The 26421-nt window shown below is 40.2% G+C and overlaps 3 protein-coding genes and 1 long non-coding RNA gene across 17 annotated transcripts in view; 2 read left to right on the top strand and 2 right to left on the bottom strand.

Annotated features, from left to right (window-relative positions):
- Positions 1–4595, top strand: part of LOC135439156 (early estrogen-induced gene 1 protein) — a 53497-nt gene extending 48902 nt beyond the window's left edge. For 9 of the 11 annotated variants that reach the window (XM_064697797.1, XM_064697798.1, XM_064697799.1 and 6 more), the window contains 2 exons: positions 3712–3917; positions 3991–4595. In XM_064697797.1, coding sequence (XP_064553867.1) covers positions 3712–3917; positions 3991–4109 — 325 coding nt within the window. In that variant the 3' untranslated portion in view covers positions 4110–4595. Of the gene's footprint in view, positions 1–1793; positions 2572–3711; positions 3918–3990 lie in introns of those variants that run through there. The other 2 variants (XM_064697804.1, XM_064697802.1) reach the window with 2 other exon arrangements.
- A 1114-nt stretch (positions 4596–5709) lies between these two features.
- On the bottom strand, positions 5710–7785 carry LOC135439158 (probable cytochrome P450 6t1). Its single transcript, XM_064697807.1, has 4 exons — positions 6495–7785; positions 6289–6429; positions 6035–6227; positions 5710–5967 (listed from the first exon to the last, which is right to left on the bottom strand). Exons 1-3 carry the CDS (start codon positions 7755–7757, stop codon positions 6087–6089), a joined length of 1545 nt encoding a protein of 514 aa, XP_064553877.1. The 5' UTR covers positions 7758–7785; the 3' UTR covers positions 5710–5967; positions 6035–6086.
- Positions 7786–8725: 940 nt separating this feature from the next.
- LOC135439159 (uncharacterized) lies at positions 8726–11782 on the top strand. Of its 3 annotated transcripts, none has more exons than XR_010437994.1 (3): positions 8726–9687; positions 10797–11018; positions 11551–11782. It is a non-coding gene; the product is annotated as an uncharacterized LOC135439159 (long non-coding RNA). The 3 variants fall into 3 exon arrangements; XR_010437996.1 differs by lacking the exon at positions 8726–9687 and adding an exon at positions 9973–9989; XR_010437995.1 differs by lacking the exon at positions 8726–9687 and adding an exon at positions 10369–10528.
- A 1538-nt stretch (positions 11783–13320) lies between these two features.
- The window catches only part of Mondo (mondo), a 45067-nt gene continuing 31966 nt past the window's right edge, over positions 13321–26421 (bottom strand). For both annotated transcript variants that reach the window (XM_064697791.1, XM_064697792.1), the window contains 7 exons: positions 17451–17580; positions 17295–17381; positions 15579–17231; positions 14209–14839; positions 14008–14131; positions 13815–13944; positions 13321–13740 (listed from right to left, as the gene is read on the bottom strand). In XM_064697791.1, coding sequence (XP_064553861.1) covers positions 13607–13740; positions 13815–13944; positions 14008–14131; positions 14209–14839; positions 15579–17231; positions 17295–17381; positions 17451–17580 — 2889 coding nt within the window. In that variant the 3' untranslated portion in view covers positions 13321–13606. The remainder of the gene's footprint in view (positions 13741–13814; positions 13945–14007; positions 14132–14208; positions 14840–15578; positions 17232–17294; positions 17382–17450; positions 17581–26421) is intronic.

The raw sequence follows: 26421 nt of genomic DNA, 5'->3' as shown, positions 1-26421 counted from the left end.
ATTCATTCACACGTTCGCTTCTGTCGCGTTCTGTTCCCTGAAAATCGCTTGTTGTCTCTCATTAAATATAATCGCTCATTCGTTTTGTTTTGCCCGTTCAAAATTATGTTATTGTTTCTGGCTATGTTTTTTGCGTTCTGTTTTGTTTTTATCTCGTTCAAGTTTATTTATTATTTTTTTACTAATCAATATGCCCGGTTTGGCCCTGCGCACATTTTCGCAGGGTGCCTAAGTTAGACCTAAGTTTAGTTGTAAGCTAATCTTATCAAATATGTAATTACTATTGCTATATCCCAAGGGGTTTATCACTGGGATTGGTCAACTTATTGTACAGTTAAGTAGCTACTGGTTCTACAGTTACTAAGCACTCACCCATCTCTACTTTAACATGTCGATAAATTAAGAGGCCTTCGTCAGAAGTTTTTATTATGATATACCTTTTAAAATAAAATAATTTCATTTGGGCAGCACTTAAAAGTTTGCACTTTGATACCTTCAATTTTCTATGAATTCTGTTTGTGCTTCCTCCTGCTCCCACAACCTCTCCTCCCCCTGTAAAATTGTCCTTGCGGGTCAACTCTAACTTAAACTGGGGCAAGGATGTGTCCTCCGAAACTCCTCGCTTCACCCGGCCAATGTCTGTCAACCTCGTGTCCGCCACTTGGCCTTCTAAACTCTTACCTTGGCCTCCATTTGGCTGGGCTAAAAAAACAACTGTTGAAACTGTTTTTGTCTGCTGCCTTATGAATTTTACAATAGCTGCAAGCACTCACTGGAATTTTTATTAGAGTCGAGTGTGCGATAAATTTTTAAAGCAGAAACTGACAATTTAGATTGAAGATATGACTAAAAACGAACTATAAATATGAGAAAGGTCAGGGTTAACTCAAAATTTAGGCTGCAAATAACGATATTCCATCAATTCGGAAAAATATGACATACAAAATAAATAACCCATAATTGTTGACTAGAATTTATTTCAAAAAACAAATTATAAGTGCCTACAGAAGGAAATTTATCAAGAATATTCATTTAAAAAAAAAATTATTTACACAATATATTATAAGATTTATCTCTTATTACCTCTGGCGTCAGCCTATATTTGTCTACTTAACAAATACATCAATTAAAATAGCAACCCAAACAAACAATAAATCCGGAAAGACTGCATTGGAAAATACATTTTTAGAAATCTGACTCATTTGGCATATATATTTTCTCATGCTAATGCATATTTTCCGCCCGGTAAAAACTTTAAAAAAATTATAAGCCAGTCGAGATTCTAATCTGATAGATATAAGAGTAAAAAAATGTGGGAAAAGATTAATTGTGTCTAGGGATTCAGACTACAAATGCATTTTGTTTTTTTATTTATTTTATTACATTTATAATTTGTTTAATAACATTAAACACGCACACACACTGACACTGATAAATATCCCAATCTATACATATTTTATATACAATGTTTAAAAATAATCGTATCTTATCATATAAAGTGCATAAATCTAAAATTCAAAAGCTTCTTGGCTTGAGTGCTTTAAAGTGCCTGTCAGAGGAATTTCTTGATTTGAAATTGAATACCAAAATATATTTATATATATATTTATAAATATTACTCTCTAATACCCGAATTTCGTTTGGAATACTATTTACTCATGTTTATTGTGCATATTTTGCAAATGTTTTTTGTTTCTTATGTCTTCCGATATATCCAAACCGAACATAACGCTTTGGTCTGTAACTGTGTCTATGAATTAATCCAAATCCAAAACGAAACGCGCAACAAGCAGAAGCTTCAGCGGTGTGCCACGTCGCCTCTTCGACAGCGGCAGCAACAATTGCAACAACAGCAGCGCCAACAGCAGCAGCAGCTGCAGTCGACAACAGGCAGCGGCAGCGGCAGCAGCAGGAGGAGCGGCAGCGACTGCAAACTCTGGCGGCTATGCGATGGGCAGCAGCGGCTCACCGTGCGGCACTCTGGCCAGCATCCACTCGAATCACTCGGCGTCCTCGTCGAACGGCAGCAACAGCAGCAGCAGCGGCGCCCTCATCACCTTCCAGTGCAATCCGGGCAGCTGCAGCCACCAGGACACCGTGGACGGTGTTCCGTCGCAGCAGACGGTGTTGGGTTCGCCCAATGGACATGGCAGCAGTCCACGGCTGGGCAATGTCATGTCCGGAGATGCGCTCAGCTCGCTGGCAGCGAGTCCAACCGATGCGTGCAGCATACGCTCGAATCCTTCGGCTGCCTCCTTGCTGCTCTCCACGTCCGCTGCGGCAGCGGAGGCATCGGCCATGACCTCGGCCACCACGACGTCCGTGTCGGGCGCAACGCTCTCACCGTTGGCTACCACACAGATCATACGCCGGCCTAGCATCACCATGATGTGGGTTGCATATTCCACACAACGAATTTTCTACTTAGTTGCCTGCCTCTTTGTATCCGTTTGTTAGCTCTTAAGTTTTGGCTGTTATTATTATTGTTTTTGTTGTGTTCGTAAATCTTTGACACGTGATTGTCCACACTATACTTTATGATATTCAATAGAGCTGGAAAACTAAACTAAATTCAATATAGATTCGTTATTTTGTCTGTCCGTATAAATTATATAGAAAATCTCAGAGTTTGTATTAAGATCAAGTGTTATATAGTTCAAGCATTAGAAAATATGATCTTTAAGTACAAGTACTTATTTAAATACGAATGATTTACATAAAAAGGATTAAAGTAGCGAAGAATAGCTTTGGAACAAATTTATCGTTTATATTTATAAAGATCTGCCGTTTTATGAATAATTTAAAAATATTTTTTAGATAATCAATTTGTTAAGGGCAAAAGTTAATATATATTCAAACTATAAAGATTAATTCAATATTTTTTAAATTAAAAATTCGGTATAACGAAAAAATTTGTTCTTTGATATTATTTTTTATTTAAAGTCCAAATTATATATGATTAAATAATCAAAATTGAAAAAATTGAGTTCAAGGAAAATTAGTGAAAGAAAAATAGTAAAGAAATTGGGGCATATTACTATGTTCAAGTATATTTGACATATTTTCCAGCTCTTATGAGTATGCTAGATGTATTATTTATCAAATATGTTTTTGTTAAAAACTCAATTAATTGGATGTACAAAAGACTGTGCTTATGATCAATATGTAAATTTAATTTACGAATTTATTTTCTTATAATATGTGTGTACTTCGATTCCATAACTAAAGATCGGGCAATGCAGAATGTCAAATTGTTATATTAATTTACTTATATATTTTATTTTGTTTTTAAGCCTATCAAAACTGTTTTAATGTCTAGTTTTTTATTGTGTGAAGTTTTTTGGAACTTGTTCTATTTATAAGCGTTTCATTGGTTCACGTCGCAAAAGTTTTTGTCCGCATTATTCAAATATTTGTAATCATAGTACACATACACACACATATATGTATGTTTTGCATGGCATGGCCAGATTTAATTGCCCTTCCCCCCGCCCCCTCGACTTGCCGCAAGTGGCACGCCCCCTTTATATATATCGTGTGTTTTTTTGTATACCGCTGCTTATTCACATTTATTACTTAGCAAATGGGTTCACATAAGCAAAGAGCACCGCGTATATTCTTTAACTTATATTCTATATATATACACAATATAAAATTAATTATTGTTTTTAAGATATTTACTCATCGTGCTGTTTTGTTTTGCTTTCACAGGAATCCCAGTTCCGGCTCGTTAGTTATAAGTGAAACAGGATCTCTAGATCGCACGAAAAGCAGCGGTGAGAAGCGCAAAAAGGGCGCCCTCGATGATGGGCCGCGTGTTTCGGATCGTGTCGAAGAGACGCGCGTGAATCCCAACTCTTTAATCGATGAGATTTTGAAGGATACCAAGCTGGATCAGCTAGGCGAGTCTGCTGAGAGTGAGTATTAATTTTTCTACTATTGGGGCTTATATATATATATGTCTAAAATGCACACCATCTTTCAATTTAGCGTCTGGCCTGCAGCTCTACATAGCGCGCGATGGCACTGCCTCTCTGGGCGGTCACGAGGTCAAGTCAAGCGTGCGGGCGGGTGCCTTCAAGCAGGTGGTCATGCAAGATCGAAGATAGTAGCGATTCTTGTGTGTATGTTTCGTAAAATGTATTTAGAAGACTAAAACAAACCCACAACAACAACAAAATATAATAGAAAGAAGAAAACAAGAGTTTTTGAAGTATATAAATGTAATGATTTAATTTTTACATAATATTTACTTGCAAGCAAAAAGTGAGAGTATATGTACACGTATATGACCTATAAATATGAGTATGAGTATATATAAATGTATGTCATGTCAAAAGTACACTACTATACATGTAACTAGCTATATATATCTATATATGTATGTATGCCTATATAACGATATGAGAAATAATGTGTGTGTTAAGCGTTATATTAAACAAAACAAAAGCCTGAGCATCTAATTATGTTAACAAACAGTGCTCGCACTGTTAATTAACATTTAATGCAAAGCGTAGTTACTCGCGCTTCTGGGAGTGTTTGGGCTTTTTAAAATATCTACAAATATCTTACAAATATATTTACATTGATTTTAACTTGCACACTTTATTTATTTTTATTTACCAGTTTAGTTTAGTTCAAACGTCCAACACACTTCCAGTCAGTCAAAAATAAAATATTAACACAAATTTACCGTGTATTGTGAAAAACCAAAAATTACAATTTTGAAACTTACTCAAAAAAAGAAACAGGAAAACTAAACACTTAAATGCTTGCACTTTCAATGTACATAGAAATATTCATATTGATACAAAGAAACTTTCAAAATTTAGCAAAATAATTGCAACAATATTTAATTTATTGCTTCCAACATAAATAAATAAAAACTTAATAAAACAAAATCAAAAGCTGTCATTGCAACAAAACAAAATGCAAATTTGCTTGCCACACACACACACACACACATATATATATATATATATAAATATACACACATGTATTACATTGATGGGGAGTTAGAACTGCAGAAAAAACCTTCCGCTGAGCTATATACATATGCCATAATAAATGCTACTTCCTCTTGAAAACTGCTACAAATATATATATACACATATATATATATATATATTGAAAAATTAATTAAAAACAAGCCCATAGCTAAATATTCAAATTCAAATTAAGCAATTAGTTTGCTGCAGACAGAAATTCACAAATTCTATTACAGCACATTTTTTAAAAATAATCTTTACAGTAAACTTTGCATTTTGCTTTTGAAACAACAATTTGTTCAAAATAGTTCTTGATTTTTGCTAAATTCGATTCGTAGCTAGCAAAATAAATGTGCAAACATATATTTGTATACTATTATAACATTTCAATTCTGTAACTGAATACCTTTATGTATAAAAAAAAAAGCTAAATACAAATACAATTTTTGTGTTAATATACAATTTACTACTATAATATTAAAAATAAAATGCAATTAGTTGTTAGCTTAGTTCTTTAATGACGAGTGTGTAAAATTGCTTTAGTTATTTTTTTGATAATTTGTAAAAAGTGAAGATATAAGCCAGGTAGCTCGAGAGCTAGTTTTTTAAATTGTATATGGTAAAAAATAAAAAAAATGAAAAACAGAAAAACACAAAAAATACACAACATACATATGGTTGATTGTCAAGCTAGCTAAATATTGTTGGCAAAATACATGGCTTAAATCCCTTATCAAATTTTATTTGCACTTAAAGTAACGCGACACTGAAAATTGAAATTTCTTGTTTTATAGGTTTTAAGTTTTTATAATTTGTTAACATGCACTTTGTTCAATTACTTTTTGATAAGCCAGCTTACAAGTCAATAAATACAGTCCACGGTCTGCGCAGATAACAACTGATTAGCCATTTATATGGCCAGCAGTATTTGGCTAGCACAACTGGCAAATTTTGTGAACATTTTTGAGCTGATCTTAAGCTAAAAACCAACAAAAAAATAAATTAAAATAAAATAAAAAGCAGAACCTACATATGTGAACAATTACCCCAATAAAGTGAAAATTTAAAAAACTGCAACACATGTGTCCAGTTTTTTGCTCACAGCGGATCCTGGACGAACCGCAAATAGGTGCCTCCCGCAGCTGTTAGCACAAAGGCTTTGGCATCGAATTTCATCTCCGGCAGGGTTCTTGCACAGGTCTCTACGCGATAGTTCTTCAGTATGTAGACGAGACCCACCTGGATAAAAGGCGAAGGTGCTTTCAATAAAATGGCAACGCGAGGAACTAAGGAAACACACCTTGATCTCCAGGAGACCCAGCAGCGTGCCCAGACATCCGCGCGGACCGGCGCCAAACGGCAAATATGTCATGGGTTGATGCTGCACCCGTTGCTCCGGCGAGAAACGTTCCGGATCAAACTTCAAAGGCTGAGGCCAGTACTGCGGAAGCAAAAACATTGATGAACGTGCATAAAACTGGCGAAGGGGCTGAGCCCAATTGTTACCTGCTCATCGCGATGCAGTCCCAGCACAGAGATGTAGACGGGCGTGCCAGGCGGCAACCGCAAGGCGGAACCACAGCTCCAGGCGGACAAATCATAGCCAGCCTTGGCATTGCAGCAGCGATCCAGAAATGCAGTCGGCGGATACAAACGCAGCACTTCATCCACCACCTGCCGCAAATAGGGCAGTCCGCTGAGTGTCTCGTAGTCCAACTGTCCGTCCGCGGCTCCGCTGCCCAGCAGCGCCGTCGCCAACTCCTGCCTGAGGCGCTGCTGTATGGCCGGCTGCTTGGCCAGCTCGTACAGCGCAAAGGTAATCGTCGAGGAGGAGGTGTCAAAGCCAGCGAGCAACAGAAATGCTGCCTGTGCCACAAAAAAGTCACGTCGGTGCACCACGCTCTCCGGCGGCTGCGTGCGCTGCAGCTGCAGAAATATGTCAATCAGATCGTGACGCTGCTCCCCGCTGGCCGCACGCTGTTCCATCACCCAGTTCATGGATTGCCGCATGAAGCGCTCGTACTCCTCCGAGTAGAGATGGGTGCGCAGCTGGCGCGAGAAGCGCGGAAAGAAGAACATGGTGAAGAGGTGCAACAGACGCTTGGGACGCGGCTCATTCACCTCAATGCACATGCGCCGAAACTCTGCGTCTGGCTGCTGAAGACAATTGGCCTCCAGGCCAAAGGCCAGAGAGGCAATAATATCTGTGCTAAACAACGCGCTCAGCTGCTTGACCTCCAGCTCCAGTGTGCCCTCCGGCGTGCCGCAGGCAGCCAGCTGCCTGGCCATATGCTGCTCCAGCTGCTGGCCAATCTGCTGCAGGAGCCCAAACATATGACGCACCTTGCCGGCGGCAAAGAAGGGCGCAAATATCTTGTGCGTCTCGCGCCACATCTCGTACTTGGAGAAGAACAAATTCTGTGCGCCCATCGTGTCTCCAATGGCATCTGTAGTCTCAAAGCGACTGGAGAACTGCCCAAAATCCTCGACGAGAATACGCTTGATCAGCGCCGGCTCGCGCAGCAGCAGCGCATGATTGTGCAGCACGTGTATGCCCACGTACGCCTGCCCCTTGGCACTGGGGCACTCATAGAGCTCGCGGAACTGGTCGCCAAAGCAGCACCAGCCGCGCAGCAGGCGCCACACGTTGCCCACAAAGGGCGCGCCGGGTGCATGCGGCACGCCCAGCCGCTGCCAGTGGCCAAAGTGCCAACGCTGCCAGAGCCAAGCCAACAGCAACAGCACCGCCAGCAAGCCGAAGGTGATCATTCTGCAACAATAACTAGTCAACTGAACTGTACTCTAATAATTTGTACATTTTCTTTTTGTGTAGGCTAATTGCGGTTGGAATGTGACTTAAGCCAGAGAGAGCGAAAGTGAGAGATAGAGAGCGATCAATAGATAAGAGAGTGCAGTGCAGTAGCTTTATCAAATTACGCTCTATCAGTCTGACTGCCTCGCTCTCATTCTTTTGGTGAGCAAACACCCGACAAATGCGTCGCATTCGACTTATACAACATATCCACAGCGGGTTATTTGAAACCGATATATCTTTTTGGATTCGGGAAAGTCTTTAGGATCGGTGAGTATCAACATTTTTCAACTTTTTTTGACTGAACATACCAAGATTCAATTAAAATATTTTTTAAAAGTTTTTTTCTTCTATATGGCCATTATATTTTGGGCAAATCATGTCCGACTTTGGAATCATATACATTTTTGAGTGCGTCAAATTCTCTAGAATTAATTATTATCGCACACGAGCCAAAAAGATAAAAATAAATTTGTTAATCAATGTTCATCTTGTTATGATGTGCCTGCCTATTTTCTGAGCGCAGGTTTTTTTTTGCGTGCCCTCTATCAACCTAATTCGCTTAGTTTGATCTCAGTGGTAAATGTGACAACATCTGTAAGCGTGCAATAAGGTTTCTGTCCGATTCTGTCCAGTCGTTCTTATTTAATTTGAAATCTATAGTTTCGTGTGCCCGCGGCGGATAAACTGTGAAGCCATATGGCTACGCCCACTTAGGGCGTGACAAAGCGGGAAAATGTTCATCTATATGTAACAGCGTGAGTCGCGAAATTCGATACATGTATATATATACGTCAGATTGTGTGAAGATTATCTGGTTACACTCCTTTGGGGCGTGACAAACATTATTATCTAGCCTACTGATGAGCTGCCTTTCGGACAGGAATCATGGCAAATTGGAAAAATCTTTAGCTCTTAATTAAATTGGCGAGTACACATGATCATTTTAAATGCATCAAAAATCTATTAAAATCTTTTTATAAGCAAAATCAAAACTACATAAGGGTCTTCTCAAAGAAATCATAAAAATAAAACTAAAGTCAGCTCCAAATATAACGATGGCAGCAGCCAGCACCCACACGGAATCAAGTAAACGTAAAATGCCATCTCTAATTACCAGGCGCTCAAAATGGGCAGCTGTTGATTGATTTTAACTGCAAATTACTTTTACTTCGCTTAAGAATAACATGCGGAGAGCGTACGCTTGAGAGAGCTAAATTGCACTCAGAGTACAGCGACACACACGTGTTGCTCTCTTCTAGTGTCGCTTCCTCCTCCCATACACTTGTTTGTGTGAGTCTGTGTGTGTGTGTGTGTGTGTGTGTACTTGTGCGTTATCTGCTCATGCATATGTGTGCTTGCTTGTGCGTTATCTTCTTATGCATCGCTCTCTGGAATTTTGTTGTTGATTATCGCTCATCTTGTGATCGTTTGCTTGCCTATTTTCTGTGCACCGGTTTTATTTCGTCTGCTTTGCGCTCCCGCATCTTATTTCTGTGTCATATTAGCTCCAGTGATCAATATAGCATGAGCCGAATGAGTGCACTTGAAAATCAGAACCGGGATATTCAAACATAATTGTTATTTAAAAAGCTTAAATATTGTTATTATTTGAAAAGTTAACGATAATTGTTCAAGTTTGTTGTAATTACGCCTATCAACAGAATCTTTAAACAGATTTAATGTGCAATTGACTGCTGGCCTCAAATTAACACAAAATAAAGTTGCGAGAGCGCAAAGCAGTCGAAAAAAAGGCGCAAACAGAAAAGGCAAATGATCTCACGAGAAATCATTAATTGGAACGAGAAGCAAAAGCAAAAATTGGTGAGCGAGGTAGATAACGCACAAGTATACACACTATGCACAAGTTGATAACCAAGATAACAAGTAAGTACACACACAAAACAATTTTTTGTAGAGAGAAGAGACCATAATCGTATGTGCGCAAGTTTGTGTTTCTGTGCTCTGAGCGCAGAAGTCAGCTCTCTCAAGCTTGCACTTGCTGTGTGCCCACGCATTCTTGGTCGAAGTAAAAGGAATTTGAACATTAATTCAAGCACAAGTGTCGCTTATGTGCGCCCGGTAATGAGAGATGGCACCTTATGTTTACTTGAATACGTTGCGTGTCTGCCTGTCGTCGATTTAATTATGCCGAGTTTATTTTTTATTTTCATGCCTTTTGTTAAGAGGTATGACAGATTTGATATAAGTTTTTTGTGCCTTATACATGTTTACATAAAGTAAAAGAAAATGCAATTATAAAATTAACAAACATAAAAATAAATAATGATCGATCCTGGAATATACCTTTGTAATTTCTCGGACCAGAAGCTTTAGCTGTAAATCATTTACAAACATTCAGATTAGAATTACCGGCGATTACGCGAATAACAAAAATTGAATATGTTGATAATATTGTTACCTTATATTATGGTTGCATTTTTATTTATTTATTGATAATCTAGTTAGCTTATTTTATAGATGCGTTTTAATGAATGTGTTTAAATAATAATGAATTTAAAGTAAGACTTAACATATTAAAAAATAACTCAACATGACGATTGCATCAGCACTGCCACACATTCAAGTAAACGTAGGATGACATCTCTAACTACTAGGTGCACATAAACGATAGATATTAACTGTTTTTGTCTTGAAAATAAGCAGGTATTGATTCATGTGTTCAGGCACCAAACCAAAGGGGGAGTTACACCAATGAGTCATATATGTATGTACTTACATTTTCCGTTTCTCCTAAAATTGCCAGCTCTTTTTTCTGTGCGCCGTTTATTTCGTCTGCTTTGCGTTCGCCTCTTTTTGTTTGAAGATAGTAGTCAATTGGGCTCAAGCAGTAGCCATTTAAAGCTTTTACAATATCGGAGCTAAATCCACTAAATGATATTGAAAATAAAATATATATTAATTTTATCATGTCCGATATTTAAATGACATGTACGAACCAAAACTATAATTTCACATAATTTATATTACAATAGAAAGGGACAGTTCTGCAATAAGCCTGAAGTCTGTGCAATTGACTACTGGGGTCAAACTCGAGTCTCGAGCTTTGATCTGAGTACATCTTCCAATGATCTCGGTGTAAGGCTATTTCCTCATCTCCGCCCACCTTCCCGGCATAGTGAAAGCCACGTCAAGCCTATGTTGAGTATCACGTGCGACATCTCTGCTGCTGCCGCGCTCTTCAGTATTGCTGCTAAGTATGTCATATCTAGTCTTTCTATATATACTGTATTTTGTCAAACCAACAATAATTTAATTTTAAGAAGCATCCATGATAAAACGACATTTTTTTATATATGCTACATTAATTCTGATAACTTAGTCTTATTAGGATCTTGGCGAAGCACATGTCGAAGGTCTCGTATTGAGGCGAAGAATATCCGTTGACCAAAGTACAATTAAATCGTTCTTCCAGTTTTCAGTGAATCTAGGAATCAAAAAATTTGACCCAAATCTCAATCTCTCACACTCTAAAGACTATGACAATGTCCTTTGGTGGCACATATAGTCCTAATCCTTTCAATTCATAATATACAATAATATACAAAAAATATATCAAGGATATTGCACTTTAAGCCCACATCCGTGTAACGCGTGGCTCAAATTTTACCAAATTTTCTTAGATAATATAATGTTTTGATGAAGGTCGATGCGACTGCTTCTTAAGAACCGAATACACCATGACCTTAAAAAAAATTAATTTAATTTAATGTGCTTTTATCTTTTCAGATTGAAGACTTCAAGGACTTCGATGCTCAGGATATATACAAATCCAACAAGGGTATTCCTGCCATGATCGGACTTTATTAACGGCTTTTTAAATTTAAATAAGATAAACGGATGAATTCTTCAATATTTGTATAATTTAAATAGAAATAAATAATAAATAATATTAAGTAAAAAATTGTATAAATATTGACAGAAATAAAAATAAACGCGTACTTCAGGTTTCCTAAATAAAGCTGTTTTTTTGAAAAGGACATTCTATTTATAGCCATAACTCAGCCAAATCCTTAAGGATATCGAAAGGATATACCTGTTTGAGCTCGTGGGGAGCAGGACTATCGATTGGCATCCAAGGATTTCCAGGATTTCACAAAAAAAATGTTCTCAATTTCTGCAAGGGGGTTAGTCAGAAAATCGAAAATTGCCGGACTAACTTTGCCATTTGAAGGACGATCGGGATGTCCTTTGGGCAGAAGATAGTCCTTGTCCTACCATTTACGAATATGCAACCCCAAGGACGATAGTCCTTCAACAGCTGAGAAAACAGGACTTTTTTAAAACTTTTTTCAAGCACTAAATCGGCTATAGCTCGGCTGTATCCTTGCGTATCCTGACGAGTCCTGTGGCAAATAAATTGTATTGATCACGGCTACCATCTGGCCAAAGGGCATCGAGATCGCATATCATTTTGGTCGGCCAAAAATATCGTTGCATACCCGAAAGGGGCGCGCACGTCGGCGGCGGGTCAGAAGATATTTTTGCTAAAATTTCACTAAAATACCAGGCGAACAGAAATGCCCAGCAAGCAGACGAAAATTTTCGGTATGCTGATATGCTGATCATTTTGGTCGGCCAAAAATATCGTTGCATACCCGAAAGGGGCGCGCACGTCGGCGGCGGGTCAGAAGATTTTTTACTAACATTTCACTAAAATAACAGGCGAACAGAAATGCCCAGCAAGCAGACGAAAATTTTCGATATGCTGATATGCTGATTTTGAAATGCCTATAACTCGGCCATATCCTTGCGGATTTTCAAAGATCATGGTGCGTTAGGATCGTGAGGACCAGCCGCGTCGATCTGCATCAAAATATTGGGGGTTCATCTAAGAATCGAGCACTTGATCATTTTTTCAGTCGCGGGGCGCAAGAAAATGGGCAAAAAACACAAAATCCTTAATATCTCCGAAACTACAAGGACGATCTCGATGCCCTTTGGCCAGATGGTAGCCGTGATCAATACAATTTATTTGCCACAGGACTCGTCAGGATACGCAAGGATACAGCCGAGTTATAGCCGATTTAGTGCTTGAAAAAAGTTTTAAAAGTCCTGTTTTCTCAGCTGTTTGAAGGACTATCGTCCTTCGGGTTGCATATTCGTAAATGGTAGGACAAGGACTATCTACTGCCCAAAGGACATCCCGATCATCCTTCAAATGGCAAAGTTAGTCCGGCAATTTTCGATTTTTTGACTAAACCCCTTGCAGAAAATGAGATCATTTTTTTTGTGGAATCCTGGAAATTCTTGGATGCCAATCGATAGTCCTGCTCCCTACGAGCTCAAACAGGTATATCCTTTCGATATCCTTAAGGATTTGGCTGAGTTATGGCTATAAATAGAATGTCCTTTTTAAAAAAACAGCTATATATAGGAAACCTGAAGGACGATTTCGATGTCCTTTTGCCAGTTGATAGTCCTGGTTCATAAAAGCTGTTTGCCGGCTCAAGGACCTCGAAATAGTCCTTCAGTCCATACAAGGAAAAACGCAGGATATTTTTTGAAAAAATTGTAAAATCGTTACGTTTATTTTACGCTTAAGTCATAGTATTATAGGCACTATATGCTGCTTAGCTTAGCGCCAGCTGCAGTCGCAGTTGCAACGGCATCTGCTGGTGGCTGTTGTGGCATTTGTTGCATATATAATTAATCTGCCCCCGCGCGGGGCAATTTGTACAATGTGTAGCTGCAACAGTAGCTGCCAGCAGGGCGAACAGTTTGCATTGACATTGGATTTGTTGTAGCAATTGGTTTAAATTCATATCACGAGCAGCAACAACGGTTAGGAGCCATGCAGATTCGGATGCTGTCCACTGGTGTTCTGCAGAGCCTTGGCCACCTCCTCCTGCAGTGTGCTGGGCGGCTCCGATACAATATCCGTGTGCATCGATAGGTACTTTAATTTGTTCGTAACAGCTGAAGAGAGAAAAGACAGAGAGAGAGATAAGTTATTTAGGGCTTCCTGCGGGAGCATGCTAAGGCATACTTACCAGGTCGCAGATCTATGAGCGAGCAGTGCTGATCCACCCAGAGAAAGGCGGTGCGACGCAGTTCATCCAAACTGGCGCTGGAAACGGTCGACGTGTAAGAGGCCAATAAGGGCTCCAGAATGAGACCCAGCTGTCGAGAAAATAAATGTATATATAAATATACAAAATATCAGAATCTGTAGGTGCAGCTTACAATCCAAAACTTCCAATCGTTCATCGTATTGTAGCGCACATAGACCTCATATAGCTGACGCACATGCTCCGTGCCCTGCCGTGTAACGGGTGCACCGTTCGCAGGCAGCACCGAGTGTAGGTGCCTGCAGAAAGAAATAGAATAAGGATTAGTGATCAGTTGAATCCTGGTAAATATATATATATATATGTCGTGACCTACATGAGGGAGTTGTTTAAAGCATCGCGCTCCATTCGTAACGCTTCGATCTTGTCCTTGAGTACATTGCGCTCCTGGCGCAGCTGTTTGATGTGATCGGCGCCCTTCTGGAGCATCGCCGCTTTGCTTAGCTTCGCATTGGGATTCTGCTGCAGCTGGGGTATGAGCGCGTGCAGGGTATCAAATCCATTCTTAATATTATAGCGTCGCTTCTGCTCCGCATGGATGTGGCCGGCGCGACGCTGTGTATCCCGTGGCAGATACTTGAGGCTGGTCGTCGGCGACAGCGGCAGCGGCGAGTCCTGCGAGTCGTGGAACGGCGATTCCGGCGACAAGCTCAGACTGCTGCCCAAATTGGGATTATTGGCCTGCCCAAAGCCGAGCATCTTCGCTCCAGGCGGACTGTGCAGCGCCGGTGCAGCAATCGCGACAGGCAACGAGGCGGACTTCTTTGGTGAATGCTGCTGCGTCGGCACCGGCACCGACAGCGGCGACGTTGAGGCATTGCTGGCGTACAGCGATTGCTGCTGCTGCTGCTGATGGTTGTTGCTGTTGCTGCTGCCGCTGGCTATGGCATTGGCGGAAGAATTTGACTGCTGCGTTTTGTTGGCCACGGCTGCCTGCAGGCGTGTATCTGATGTGAAGTAGGGAAAAATTAATAAGTTATCTGACCTGATGTGTAGAAAGGGAAAATTAATAATTAATAAATTTTGCCTGCCTATTTTCTGTGCGCCTTTTTTATACCCCGCTCGAGAGTATTATAATTTTGTCATGGAATGTGGAAAGGAGGCAAAAGTTACCCACAAAGTATAAATTCTTGATCAGTATCAATCGACGAGTTAATAATCCATATCCGTTTGTCTGCTTCTATGGAAGTAATCTCTCAGTGAAACTATCGGCATGAAACTTTGCATGTGCCCGTTTATCTGCTGCTTGCAGTGAACATGTCGGAACCAGCCGGATCGGATCACTATATCATATAGCAACCATATAGCAATGAGCGGCCTTATCAAAATAGCGACCAAGCTGAGAAGTTTTTCGTTTTTCTGTGATCCTTATACGTAAGCAAAACTAATATCAGTCCCTTATATAAGTTAGCGTTATAAACTTAAAAGAAGAATTATTCGTAAAATGAATTTTTGTATCGAAAAAGGTGGTGTTCTTCAACAAATCTTCACCAAACTCAGCGATTACGAGCCTGACTGTTCGCCAAAGATTTCAGCATAAACATAAGCCATATTTCTGGAAGGGTGTTCAATCTTCGGCGTGCCTAAGATAGTCGTTCTCTCTTGTTGGCAATGACATGCATTTTCTAATAAATCTTATAAATATGTACATCAAAAATTATATGCATATGATTTTAGTCAACTTACTCGACGTTAGCAGCTGGGCTAGCGTGCTGTTGAGCATGGGATCGCTGGTTGCCTGTTGCATTTGTTGGGTGACAAGCAGGTTGCCGCTGCTGGTGCTGCTGTTGCTGTTGCCGTGTCCATTGTTGACGGGCGAGCCACCGCCGGCGGCAACAACCGTGTGCTGCTGGTGCATGGAATTGCTGCGCACGCGGGACTTGCCCTTGGCATGGTACTTGGGCACCGCGAACTGTTGCTGCTGCTGTTGCTGCTGTTCGTGATGGATGAGCTTGGGCAGCGACACGTTTAGGGGGAGACTGTTGGAGCGATGCATCTCCTTGGGCAAGATGCTCGTGTTGGGCGTGGCCCAGGAGGCAACGCTGACAGCAGCTTGCTGCTGCTGCTGTTGTTGTTGTTGTTGTTGTTGTTGTTGTTGTTGTTGTTGTTGTTGTCGGGGTAGCAGCAGACTAGCAACCGTTTGCTGTTGCAGCTGCATATGTTGCTGCTGCTGCTGCTGCTGCTGTTGTTGTTGTTGCTGTGTATTGGCTGCCTGTTGCTGGCGTGTCAGTTGCATGAGCTGCTGTGTGCTTAGACCAAGACCCAAAGGCAGCGACTGTTGCAGCTGCAGCTGCGGCTGCTGTTGCTCTTGTTGCAAATAGCTTTGTTGTTGCTGCGGCTGCTGTTGCTGCTGCGGGACGCGCGGCACATTCAAGAAGGTGCCTGTGGATGCGGATTTCTTGAACTGCGGATAGGGTTTGTAGCTGATGGAGTTGTAGGGCCCATCGCTAAGCAACGACAACACATCCGCCTGGTGCGGCTCCACCTTGACGCTAAGTTGCTGTTGCTGTTGTTGCTGCTGCTGCTGCTGTTGCTGCTGCTGTGGTGGCAACTGTTGCTGCTGTTGCTGATAGCTGTCCGCATAGTTGCTCAAGAAACTTTGCGTATTGTAAGCATTTTGTTGCTGCTGCTGCTGTTGCTGCGTGGGAAAATGCAAACGCGGCTGCTGTTGTTGTTGTTGCTGCTGCAACTGCTGTTGCTGTTGTTGTTGCTGCTGCTGCTGCTGCTGTTGTTGTGGTGTCTGAAACGCCTGCAAGACAGCGCCCGCGCTGAGATGCTGCTGCTGATTCTTTTGCTGCTCGGCCAGCATCTGCTGATAGATGGTCGTCTGATGCAGCGTCGGTTGCGCCTTGTCGTAGTTGTGCGGCTCGCGTCGAATTAAACGCTGCGTATTCTTGGCAATGCGTCCATTGATGACGCTCTTGCTCGAGAAACTCTCGCTGGCGGAACAGCGATTGCTGCTGTCATTGCTGCTGATGGCCCCAAAATGTTTTACTGTATGCAGACGTGGCGATTGACTCTCGCCCAGCAACTGTTGCTGCTGCTGCTGTTGCTGTTGTGAATCGCTGACTGCCTGTTGCCGCGCCGCCACAAACTGTTGCTCGATGTCGCCGTAGGGCATGTTGCTAATGGGCGTATTCAGCTCCAGCATGTTGGCGTCCACTTGAGCATTGCCGCCACTGCTGCTGCCCACCACTTCCATCATATTGTCGCTGCTGTAGAGCGTGTGCGGAGCACCAACAATTGCCTGCAGGCAATAGTCATCGTTCTTGAGCATCTCCGCATCGGTGCCCTCCTCGGGCACGGGTGGCAGGCGCGAGCCGGTGTTGGTGAGCAAATCTATGTTAATCAAAAGGCTTTAGCATAAACATACACGTCATCATTAATATGTGGTAAATATACCTGAGAAGGTAATGTCGATATCATCTAAATTCGGCTGCAGCGGCCCCAGACTTGGCTGTATAAAGTCCGCAATGCCTGCACCGCGTGCTGTGGGTAGTACAAAAATAAATAGCTACTTTTAATTGCCCAGGTCTTTTTTTTTTTAATGACACTTACCGATCTCTCTTGAATCTGGAAAGGGAAATGGTCCATTTATTGCCGAGAACAATGTGTCCGTTGTCCAGTCGTCTGGCATTAAGTTTCTATCGTTCAGCGGTGACCATTCCAAAAAGTCCAATTCACTTTTCTGAAAGTTAAGTTAAAAAGAACATCAGAAATCATTTAGTGTTGGTAAACATTTTATATTTGTAATCTTAATCAAATTGTCTGTACTTATAACCCAACCCCAAATTTTCATTAAATCGGTTAACATAAAAACTCAGAGTCCATCTAATAGTCACATATCTTAAATTAAATTAAAAAAAAAAAAATTAACAAAAAACAATTCTTAAATAATTTACTAATGTAATTTGATAGTCCAAAACCTATAAATAATTTTTACTCTCAGGAATTTTGTATCACAAATTTGACTCTATCTCTTTTAATTTGAACTATTTCATTGATTTGGACACGAAATGTAGTTGTATGTTGTTATCTGATGAGAGAGTTTCAGAGAGAAATGAACACTCAAATTGATTAATTCGAATTCTTAACTGATGTCATTTAGTTAAATACTATAATATTATAAAACTCTTCACTTAACAGATGCAACTGTTGCAATTGAATTCCAAACTCATAAACTAATTAAAATGGGGTTTTAACAAATAACTAAGCAACTTTCATTCAGTTTGCAAAGTGAAATTGAACAAAAAGTGTGCGAGATCCATTGAGAACATGCGTATTTTAAAGTTTTTGCATTATCAGCGTTTCCTGGGCCTCGGCAATCTGGGCTATTCGAAAGTCCTGAACTGTTATGTGCTGGGGGGGAGCTGTGGCGCAAATTTCGTACACCTGGCGGTGCAGGGTATTTTGATCTATTGCATTGTGGACACGTTCTTGAAATGGTCCCTCAATTACCAGGACACCGATTCGAGATCGGGCGATACCTTCGATCATTTGGTTATACTGTCTGCATCGTTTACCCAATTGTTTGCCAATGCGTGGATGCGTTTGCATCAGCAATCCCAGCTGCAGCTGCTGCAGAGATTAGGCCGTGTGGCTGCGGCTCTGCGAGCTTTCAACCTGGAGAAGCTGCACGCCCGCTGGTTTTATTTCTTTTGGCTCCTCATGTGCCTCTACTATGCCGTAGACATTGTTGTGTTTGTGATAGTAGATTTGAATTCACAGCTGGATCATTTGATATTTCTGCTGGGCTTCTATGTGCGTCTCGTGTGTGCGAATTTCATATTCACCTGCTACTGTTCCCTGGTGTCCGTGATGAAGCATCTGTTTCGGGTACAGGCAGCCCAACTGCAGCACCAACTGCTTGCCAATCGGATATCTCTGCAGGGCATAGCCCACAATTTGCATCTGAACGATGAGCTGATGCTGTTGTGCCAGAACGAGATGGTGAGCGTCTTTGGCGGCGCTTTGGTCCTGCCCTATCTATATGCAACGCTCGATGCCATTGAGGATTGCTATTTGGCTCTGCCCATGGACGGATTCTCCTATACGGAAATGCTACTGATCCTCAGATGGTTGATACCAGTGGCCATCTATTTGAGCATGCCCATGCTAATCAACGATTTGGCGGATGAGGTAAGCGAAACAGCTTTTAGCTTGATAACAAACAGATTGCCAGAATCTAATCAATTATCTATTCAAATTTAATCAAAATGAAGTACTTTTAACTAGAGTCATTGACTAGGAAATGCCCAGTGTAAATAGAAAAAATATATATAGCCCTGGATTTATAGTTTGACTCGGTTCAAGTAAACGTGTGTCGCAAATAAAATCTATCAAAATCCATTTTGGAAAACACACTAATTTAACTGTTTGACCTGACTGAATGACTGATTGATTGATTGATTGATTGATAAAAAACGCAATTTCCGAAGCATCCAAAATAAGAAGCTAAGTTTTTTCCAGATGGGATTTAGAGAGAAAACGTTGTGATAACCGAATGCAAAATATTAAAAATTTCACACACCGAATGGAATTGAGGTCTAAGGATACAGATAGAAAAGTGAGAGATACATTATAAAGAATAAAAAACTTGTGCTCGGTGAATCTACCTATTTTAGATGACGAGTTAATAAAACTGGGCAAAGCTATGTATATCGACTTAGCTGTTGATCAAGAATGTAAATACGTCATGACGACACACGTCCGCTCATAAGTTTGCGCTCTCCGTGGGAAATTTGTAGTTAACATCGATCAACAGCTGCAATTTATGTGCCCCTGTTAATTGGAGATGGCATTTTATGTTTACTATAAACCGTGGAGGCTCTGCCATCGACAGAATTAAAGTCGAGTTTAATTTAATGACAGCTTTGACACTGCTTGTAAATAAAACGGGTTTTATATATTTTATAAACAAAAGCTGCATATAATATAAATAACAACCAATTCTGCAATGCAAATGTTTTCTATTTCTCCGCGCAGGACTTTCGATTCGCATGAAAATTACATTTAATATTGACGATCAAGTTAACTTAAAGAGTTATCTCTGAATACCAGGCGCACACAGTCCGCAACTGCCGAATGTTTTTATCTTCAAATTCATTTTACTTTGACAATAAATGCGTGGGCAGAAGGAGAGAGCCCGCTTTTTCACAGAATACAAAATGCAATGTAAACGTTGCTAAGCTTTCGAACCTGATCTCTTCTAATGACCTTCCGTTTACTATTCACTTGTTTGGGTGTGTGCAAATTTGTGAGTTATCTACCTATGCAAATGTGTTTAATTGTGCGTTATCCGCATATGAATCGCTCTCACTAATTTTGTTGCCTTTCGCTCATCTTGCTCAATTTCTGATCGTTTATCTGCCTATTTTCTGTGTGCCGGTGTGCCTCCCAAACATAATTCTGTGCTAGTTTGATCCCAGTGCCCAATATGGTACGATCCGTATGAGTATACTTCAAAACAAGATCGTATTAATACGAGCTATTAATTCTTATTTAAAAACTCTAAATGGTTATTATTCGGCCAAATGCGGCTACTCCAAGCTATGTAGTATTAAAATTTGCATCAATTTTTGTCTTTATTTAATACGCCCAGTAAGACCTGCACTCTTAACACGCATCGCATTCTAACTTGACAAGTTTCGGCAAAATTTTCAGACCTGCTTTAATATGCTAGGTTTTTTTTTGCAATATGTTATATTTTCTGCTAGGGTTAAATTTACAATACAAGCTATTAGTAATAACAAAAACTCGCGTGAGTGCGATGCACAGATAGATTAGGAACAAGATAATAATCTTGTGTGAAAATTCATCCTGTGAGCGTTTACTGTAGTCAATAGGACCTCCTGCAAGCCTTACTCAAATTTAAATATTTTAAATATTAAATGTAATTGCAATACTTTTTAATTTTTGTTGCAGTACTGGGTACATAAAAAATTAACTAATTTTGATTTTGTAGAAAAAAACAATTTAATTTTTTATAAATAGCATGAAAATGTATGGCGAGGCATTGTTTCTAACCGTAAACCAAACTACCAAATATATTTGTTGGGAACATTGCAAAATAGTATGTTTTAGTCGAGCTTTCTCCATTTTTGCGCATTTCAAAATACTAATTAATTAAAGTGTATATATTTATGATTCGATATCGATATCGAACTCATTTCCTTGGGCGAATCCAATATTCCATGGTAGTTAGTTATCCTGACGGCTTTTAACCTAACGCAAGTGTTGTTTGCACACAGAATGCACATTAGACCACAACAGCGAAAGCTTTTCACCTTTATACACTACCAACGTTATTTGGGCCTGACCGACATCGATTACTCTAGCACTCTTCAATCCTATGTGCTCAATGGAAATTTATGGTCATATATCATTCAGTTGCTCACGCAGCTTATATTTACGGCGTCTCTCCTCGATGCTTTGGCCAGGAGATATGTAAATCTGCAATCCGAGACAGGCAACGAGTTCCATCACATATATGTGCTTGCCATGCCGATCAGTCAGTTATTCGTATATATCTGGCTACGTACACACCAGGAATCGCAGCGGGTGCTACTGCAGATGTTGACTCAGCTAGCCAGGCGTCTAAAAGTGGACACCTTAGAGCTAACCCCACCTCGTTGGCTTTTCCGCCTCTGGATAGGCCTCTCTGTTTTCTATGTCTGCAGTATGGCACTTGGTTATTCTGGTTGTGATGCAACGGACACTCTGTGTATACTCTTTTCCCTCAGCTATTATGTTCATGTCGTTCGGATTAACTACTTCACCTTCTACTACACATCCCTAGTTTATCTCATGATGATTCTGCTGCAGGCACAGGCATACCAGCTGCAAGCCGAGATCCATATGAATCTGGAGAAGCTGACCAAAAACTTGGGCATTCATGATGAGCTCTTGTTGCTGTGCCACGAAAAGATAGTCCTGGTTTTTGGTGGGGCTTTCGTGTTTATTTCTCTGTTTTCCTTTTTGGAAGCAGTATGTGCATGTTATTTAGCCGCATTGGAAGAGCGCTATTCAGTTATAGAAGTCCTCTTCGTGCTCAGCTGGATGATACCCATATTTTGGCATCTATGTATGCCTTTGGTTGTAAATAACTTGGCCAGACAGGTGAGTACTATTGGGTAGTCTTCGACCAACTAGGCCCGAGTTGTTGAGTTAATTTGAAATTGTGTTTTCTTGTTTGAATGGAAGGACGAGACTTATCTCTATTTTGCATTTTAATATTTTAAATTTACGATTATTCATTTGGGGGTTTGATTAGTCGAGCTACTTATAACCCGTGTATAAGAATTGTGAATTGTTATTTTCATGAATGCGTTTAGGAAACTATGAGTACTAGAGACTTGAAAGTTAAACAAGTAAGAGGTTCTAGTCGGCAGCACCCGACTAGGGGATACCCTGAACCCTCTTATTTCAACACCAACTGCAGATCGCGCTACGCGCTCGTTTGCTAAAGTAGTAATAAAGATAAATTAAAAAAAAAAATTCCATTGGCAAGGTTCTAACTCGCAACTAGCCGCATTACTTGCTGCCGCCTTTGCTCAACAGCTACACCAATAATTGAGCCACAATCTTAATGAGAAAAAAACGAAATAAAAAAAGCAGCACAGAAAACAATACAATCGCAATTGCAATGCTGTTGATAGAATTCAAAGCAGACGCGTACGAATGTGTGTGTGTACATGTATACAGAATTTCATGGAACTTGCGCTTGCCAGCCAAAGCACGCTTTCTTTAATAAACGATCTTGATGAAATTTTCTACAGTATATCTTATTGTGATATAGAATATTTGTGTATTTTCAAAAAGTCGATTGCTCCATGTCAAGTTTGGTGAAAACAGGATTTCGATATCGATTTTTGTCGATTACTTGGAAACGGTCATGTTATCGAAAATCGGAAACAAACTCGATCTACGCGGGCACTAGGAGGACCTACAACTAAAATCTCAAGTCTCTAGCTCTTATAAGCTCTGAGATCCTTGCGTTACATACGGACGCACGGACGGACGGACGGACGGACGGACGGACGGACAGACAGACGGACATGGCTAAATCAACTGGGCTATTGATGGTGTTCAAGAATATATATACTTTACGGGGTCGGAGATGCATCCTTCTGCCTGTTACACACATTTGCACAAATACATTATACCCTTTTTGGGTTCAGGGTATAAAAGTATTTTCTTCTATATTATAAGTAGAGCGGTTTTTTCATTATGATAAATTCTCTCATCATTATAACATCGATAAAAATCAATTTTAAAATACTTAATTTTTCAAGGATCGGACTAAAACCACCGAAACTATTGAAGTCCGTTTTTCCATGGTGTGTCACAATGGAAAAAGAAGGAAGTGCCGAAAGCACTCCTACTTGATTAATTATTCTTTGCAATGCAAATGGCTAATGTGAAAGATAAGTTTCACAAAATTAGCTAATTAATTAATTTAACTACATTTAGATCATCCAACTGATTTCATGTTAGCTTGGGTTAGCCCATAAGTCATTTAGTTTTGCCAACGACTTTAAGCCAAACGCTGGTGTAATTTGTAAGCAGAATGTTTGTAAAACTTCAACAAGGAAAACTTTTTAGTTTTATACACTACCAACGTTATATGGGACTAACCGACATCGACTACTCTAACATTTTCAATTGCTATGAAATCAGTGGAAATTGCTGGTCCTTTAGCATTCAGTTCTTGATGCTAATTATTTTTATGGTCGCTCTGCTCGGTACACTGGCTGAGGAATCTATCTTTTATGTGGACATGCAATCAAGAACTGGTAATAAATACCACCACATTCTTGTCTTGAGCGTTCCAATTATTCAGATATTGATATATATCTGGCTTCGTTCTCAGCAAGAATCGCAACGGGTTTTGCTGCGGTTGTTAACTCAATTAGCCGAGCGATTAAACGTAAAGACATTGGAGCTATCCTTGCCTCGTTGCCTTTTTCGCTTATGGATTGGCTTTACTATTTTCTATGCCGGCAATATAGTAATTTTTTATAATTTTCACTGGAACAAAAATCTACACCTAGGCTATAAATTGTCTGTCGTGGCCTTCTGTCTGCATTTTGTGCGCGTCAATTACATCATTACGTGCTACACATCCTTAGTTTATGTGGCGATGGTCCTCTTCGCGGCGCAGGCAGAGCAGTTGAATGCCATCGAAGTTGGAACTCGGATTTCCCTGGTAAAATTGGCCAACATCTTGTGCATTCACGACCAGCTACATTTGCTATGTCGCGAGGAGATTGTTCAAGTATTTGGCGGTACTTTAGTATTCATAATTCTATACAGCATACTGGATGCTACATGCATTTGTTATGTATCAGCATTGAAAGAGCGATTCTCAGTTGTGGAAGTAATTTTCATATTTAGCTGGCTTCTGCCACTTTGTTTTTATTTAAGTATGCCGCTGATAATCAATAATCTGGCCAGACAGGTGAGTGACACGAGCTGCTTAAATATTGTTGCATTTAATCATATAACTGTGATCTTTATTTTTTCGAACGAATCAACAAACTAGTTTTTTTTATTTATTTAGTTTTACTTTTTAAAGTGTGTATTGGGATGTTAGAGGTTTGCGCAGTTTAATCTACACATCGTAATGTTTAATATTAGTTTCCTGAAAATTTCACACATACTAGAGCTTATAAAATTCTACTTTTAAAAAATGTCATGGCCACCGGGACCTTAAACTGGTTCTTCAAATTGAACCAGTGACCTCTCGCTTGACGCTCAGATACCTAAGGCACGCAGACTCATGATGTCCCTTTTTATATGTCAGCGTTGTTTTTGATGCATTTCATACAAACTTTGACTACTGATTTCCCCTACTTGTAGGTCGAGTTATTCAAAACCCCATCTTAATCCTTACTTTCGAACCAAATGTAAGTAAAGTTATTTGCTGTTAATGTTCAATACTGCTTGACGAATGTTCAATATTTTTTGGATGCTTGGCAATGTTAAAGGTACCTTCGCGTCGAGCATTGCCCACTACTCGTAACCATTTGCTTTGACACAGCTGTCTACAATTTTAATTAATTAAAATTTGTATATATGGATTTCCTTGAGGCGAACCCATCATTTTTACATTCAGTTATTCGTGGGAGCCTTAGTCAAAAGCAAGTCTAGTATCTTACAGAGAATGTGGGCGAAACCACAGGGACATAAGCTTTTTAGCTTTATACATTACCAGCGTTATTTGGGACTAACCGATATCGATTACTCTATCGTTTTTAATTGCTATGTGCTCAGTGGAAATTTGTGCTCTTACAGCATTCAGTTTCTGATGATGCTGGTTCTCATTGCGGCTTTCATCGATGCCCTGGGCGAGGTACACGTGGATATGCGCTCAAAGATAGGAAACTTGGTTCAGCAAATAATTAGCCTGGCCATGCCGATTGCTCAGCTATTAATATATATCTGGCTACGTACACACCAAGAATCGCAACGCGTGCTCCTGCAGATGTTGACTCAGCTAGCCTGCCGTCTAAAAGTGAGCACCTTAGAGCTGACCCTACCTCGTTGGCTTTACCGCATTTGGTTGGGCATATGCGCTTTCTATTTCATTAATATGATATTTTCTCACTTATATTGGAACGCAAATCGCCAAAGGACATATATATTCTTTTTTGTAAACTACTATATTGTTCTTTTACGCATCAACTATATCATCACCCTGTACACGTCCCTAGTTCACTTGGTTTTGGTCTTGCTGGAAGCCCAGGCAGATCAATTACTAATCGGTTCACAGATATCTCTTGAGGAGCTGGCCAACAGCTTGAGTACACATGATGAGCTGCTGTTGCTATGCCAAGAGGGGATAATAAAAGTTTTCGGTGGCGCTGTCATAATTTGTCTTCTATACTATGTAGCGGATGCTACCTGCGTTTGTTATGTTTCCACATTGACGGAGCGATTCTCCTTTACGGAAGTGCTGTTTGTGCTCTGTTGGCTGATACCATTTGGTTTATATCTGGGAATGCCATTGATAATCAACAACCTGGCGAAGCAGGTGAGTTTTTTAATTGCTTAAGTTGTTATTTATTAGGCTTCAATCGTTTCAAATTATTTAAAAAGGGTTTAATAACTTACTCACTAATTCTTCACTAATTCTATAATTTTAAATCAACATGTTTCACACAAGGGGTATACAAGCAGTACAAATAACTGTTTTGGTAGCTGTTCACATATGCGCACAAACACTAGTGCGGATTTCTGAAGGCAAGAGTTTACTTGTACTTATCGTTGGTAGAAGAAGAAACAATAACAGAGTGAATAAGAGGAAAATTAACTAATCGGTGTTATAATAGTTAAATTGGGAACAAAATCGAAAGCTAATGAACGTAGGCACAGACACATGTGCTGTGCTCCTGGCGCAACGGTCGCCGCCTCTCACAAGAATTTCGCGCTCTCCGTGTGAAGTTTGCAGTTAACATCGATCAACAGTTGCAATTTATGTGCCTCGGTAATTGGAGATGGCATTTTATGTTTACTATAAACCGTGGAG

Source organism: Drosophila montana, unplaced genomic scaffold, assembly GCF_035044405.1.
Source record: "Drosophila montana isolate Dmon_TW-CO22-7 unplaced genomic scaffold, ASM3504440v1 contig_402_1, whole genome shotgun sequence".
Taxonomy (NCBI): Eukaryota; Metazoa; Arthropoda; class Insecta; order Diptera; family Drosophilidae; genus Drosophila; species Drosophila montana.
This window is presented reverse-complemented; position numbering and strand designations above follow the sequence as displayed.

Bases quoted from the DNA above. Each gene is read 5' to 3' on its own strand.
- LOC135439158 (XM_064697807.1), bottom strand. From the start codon at position 7,757: ATGATCACCTTCGGCTTGCTGGCGGTGCTGTTGCTGTTGGCTTGGCTC. The intron at 6,430-6,494 runs GTAACAATTGGG...TTGCTTCCGCAG, and splicing joins GACTGCATCGCGATGAGCAG to TACTGGCCTCAGCCTTTGAA. The intron at 6,228-6,288 runs GTGTGTTTCCTT...CCTTTTATCCAG, and splicing joins TGGGTCTCCTGGAGATCAAG to GTGGGTCTCGTCTACATACT.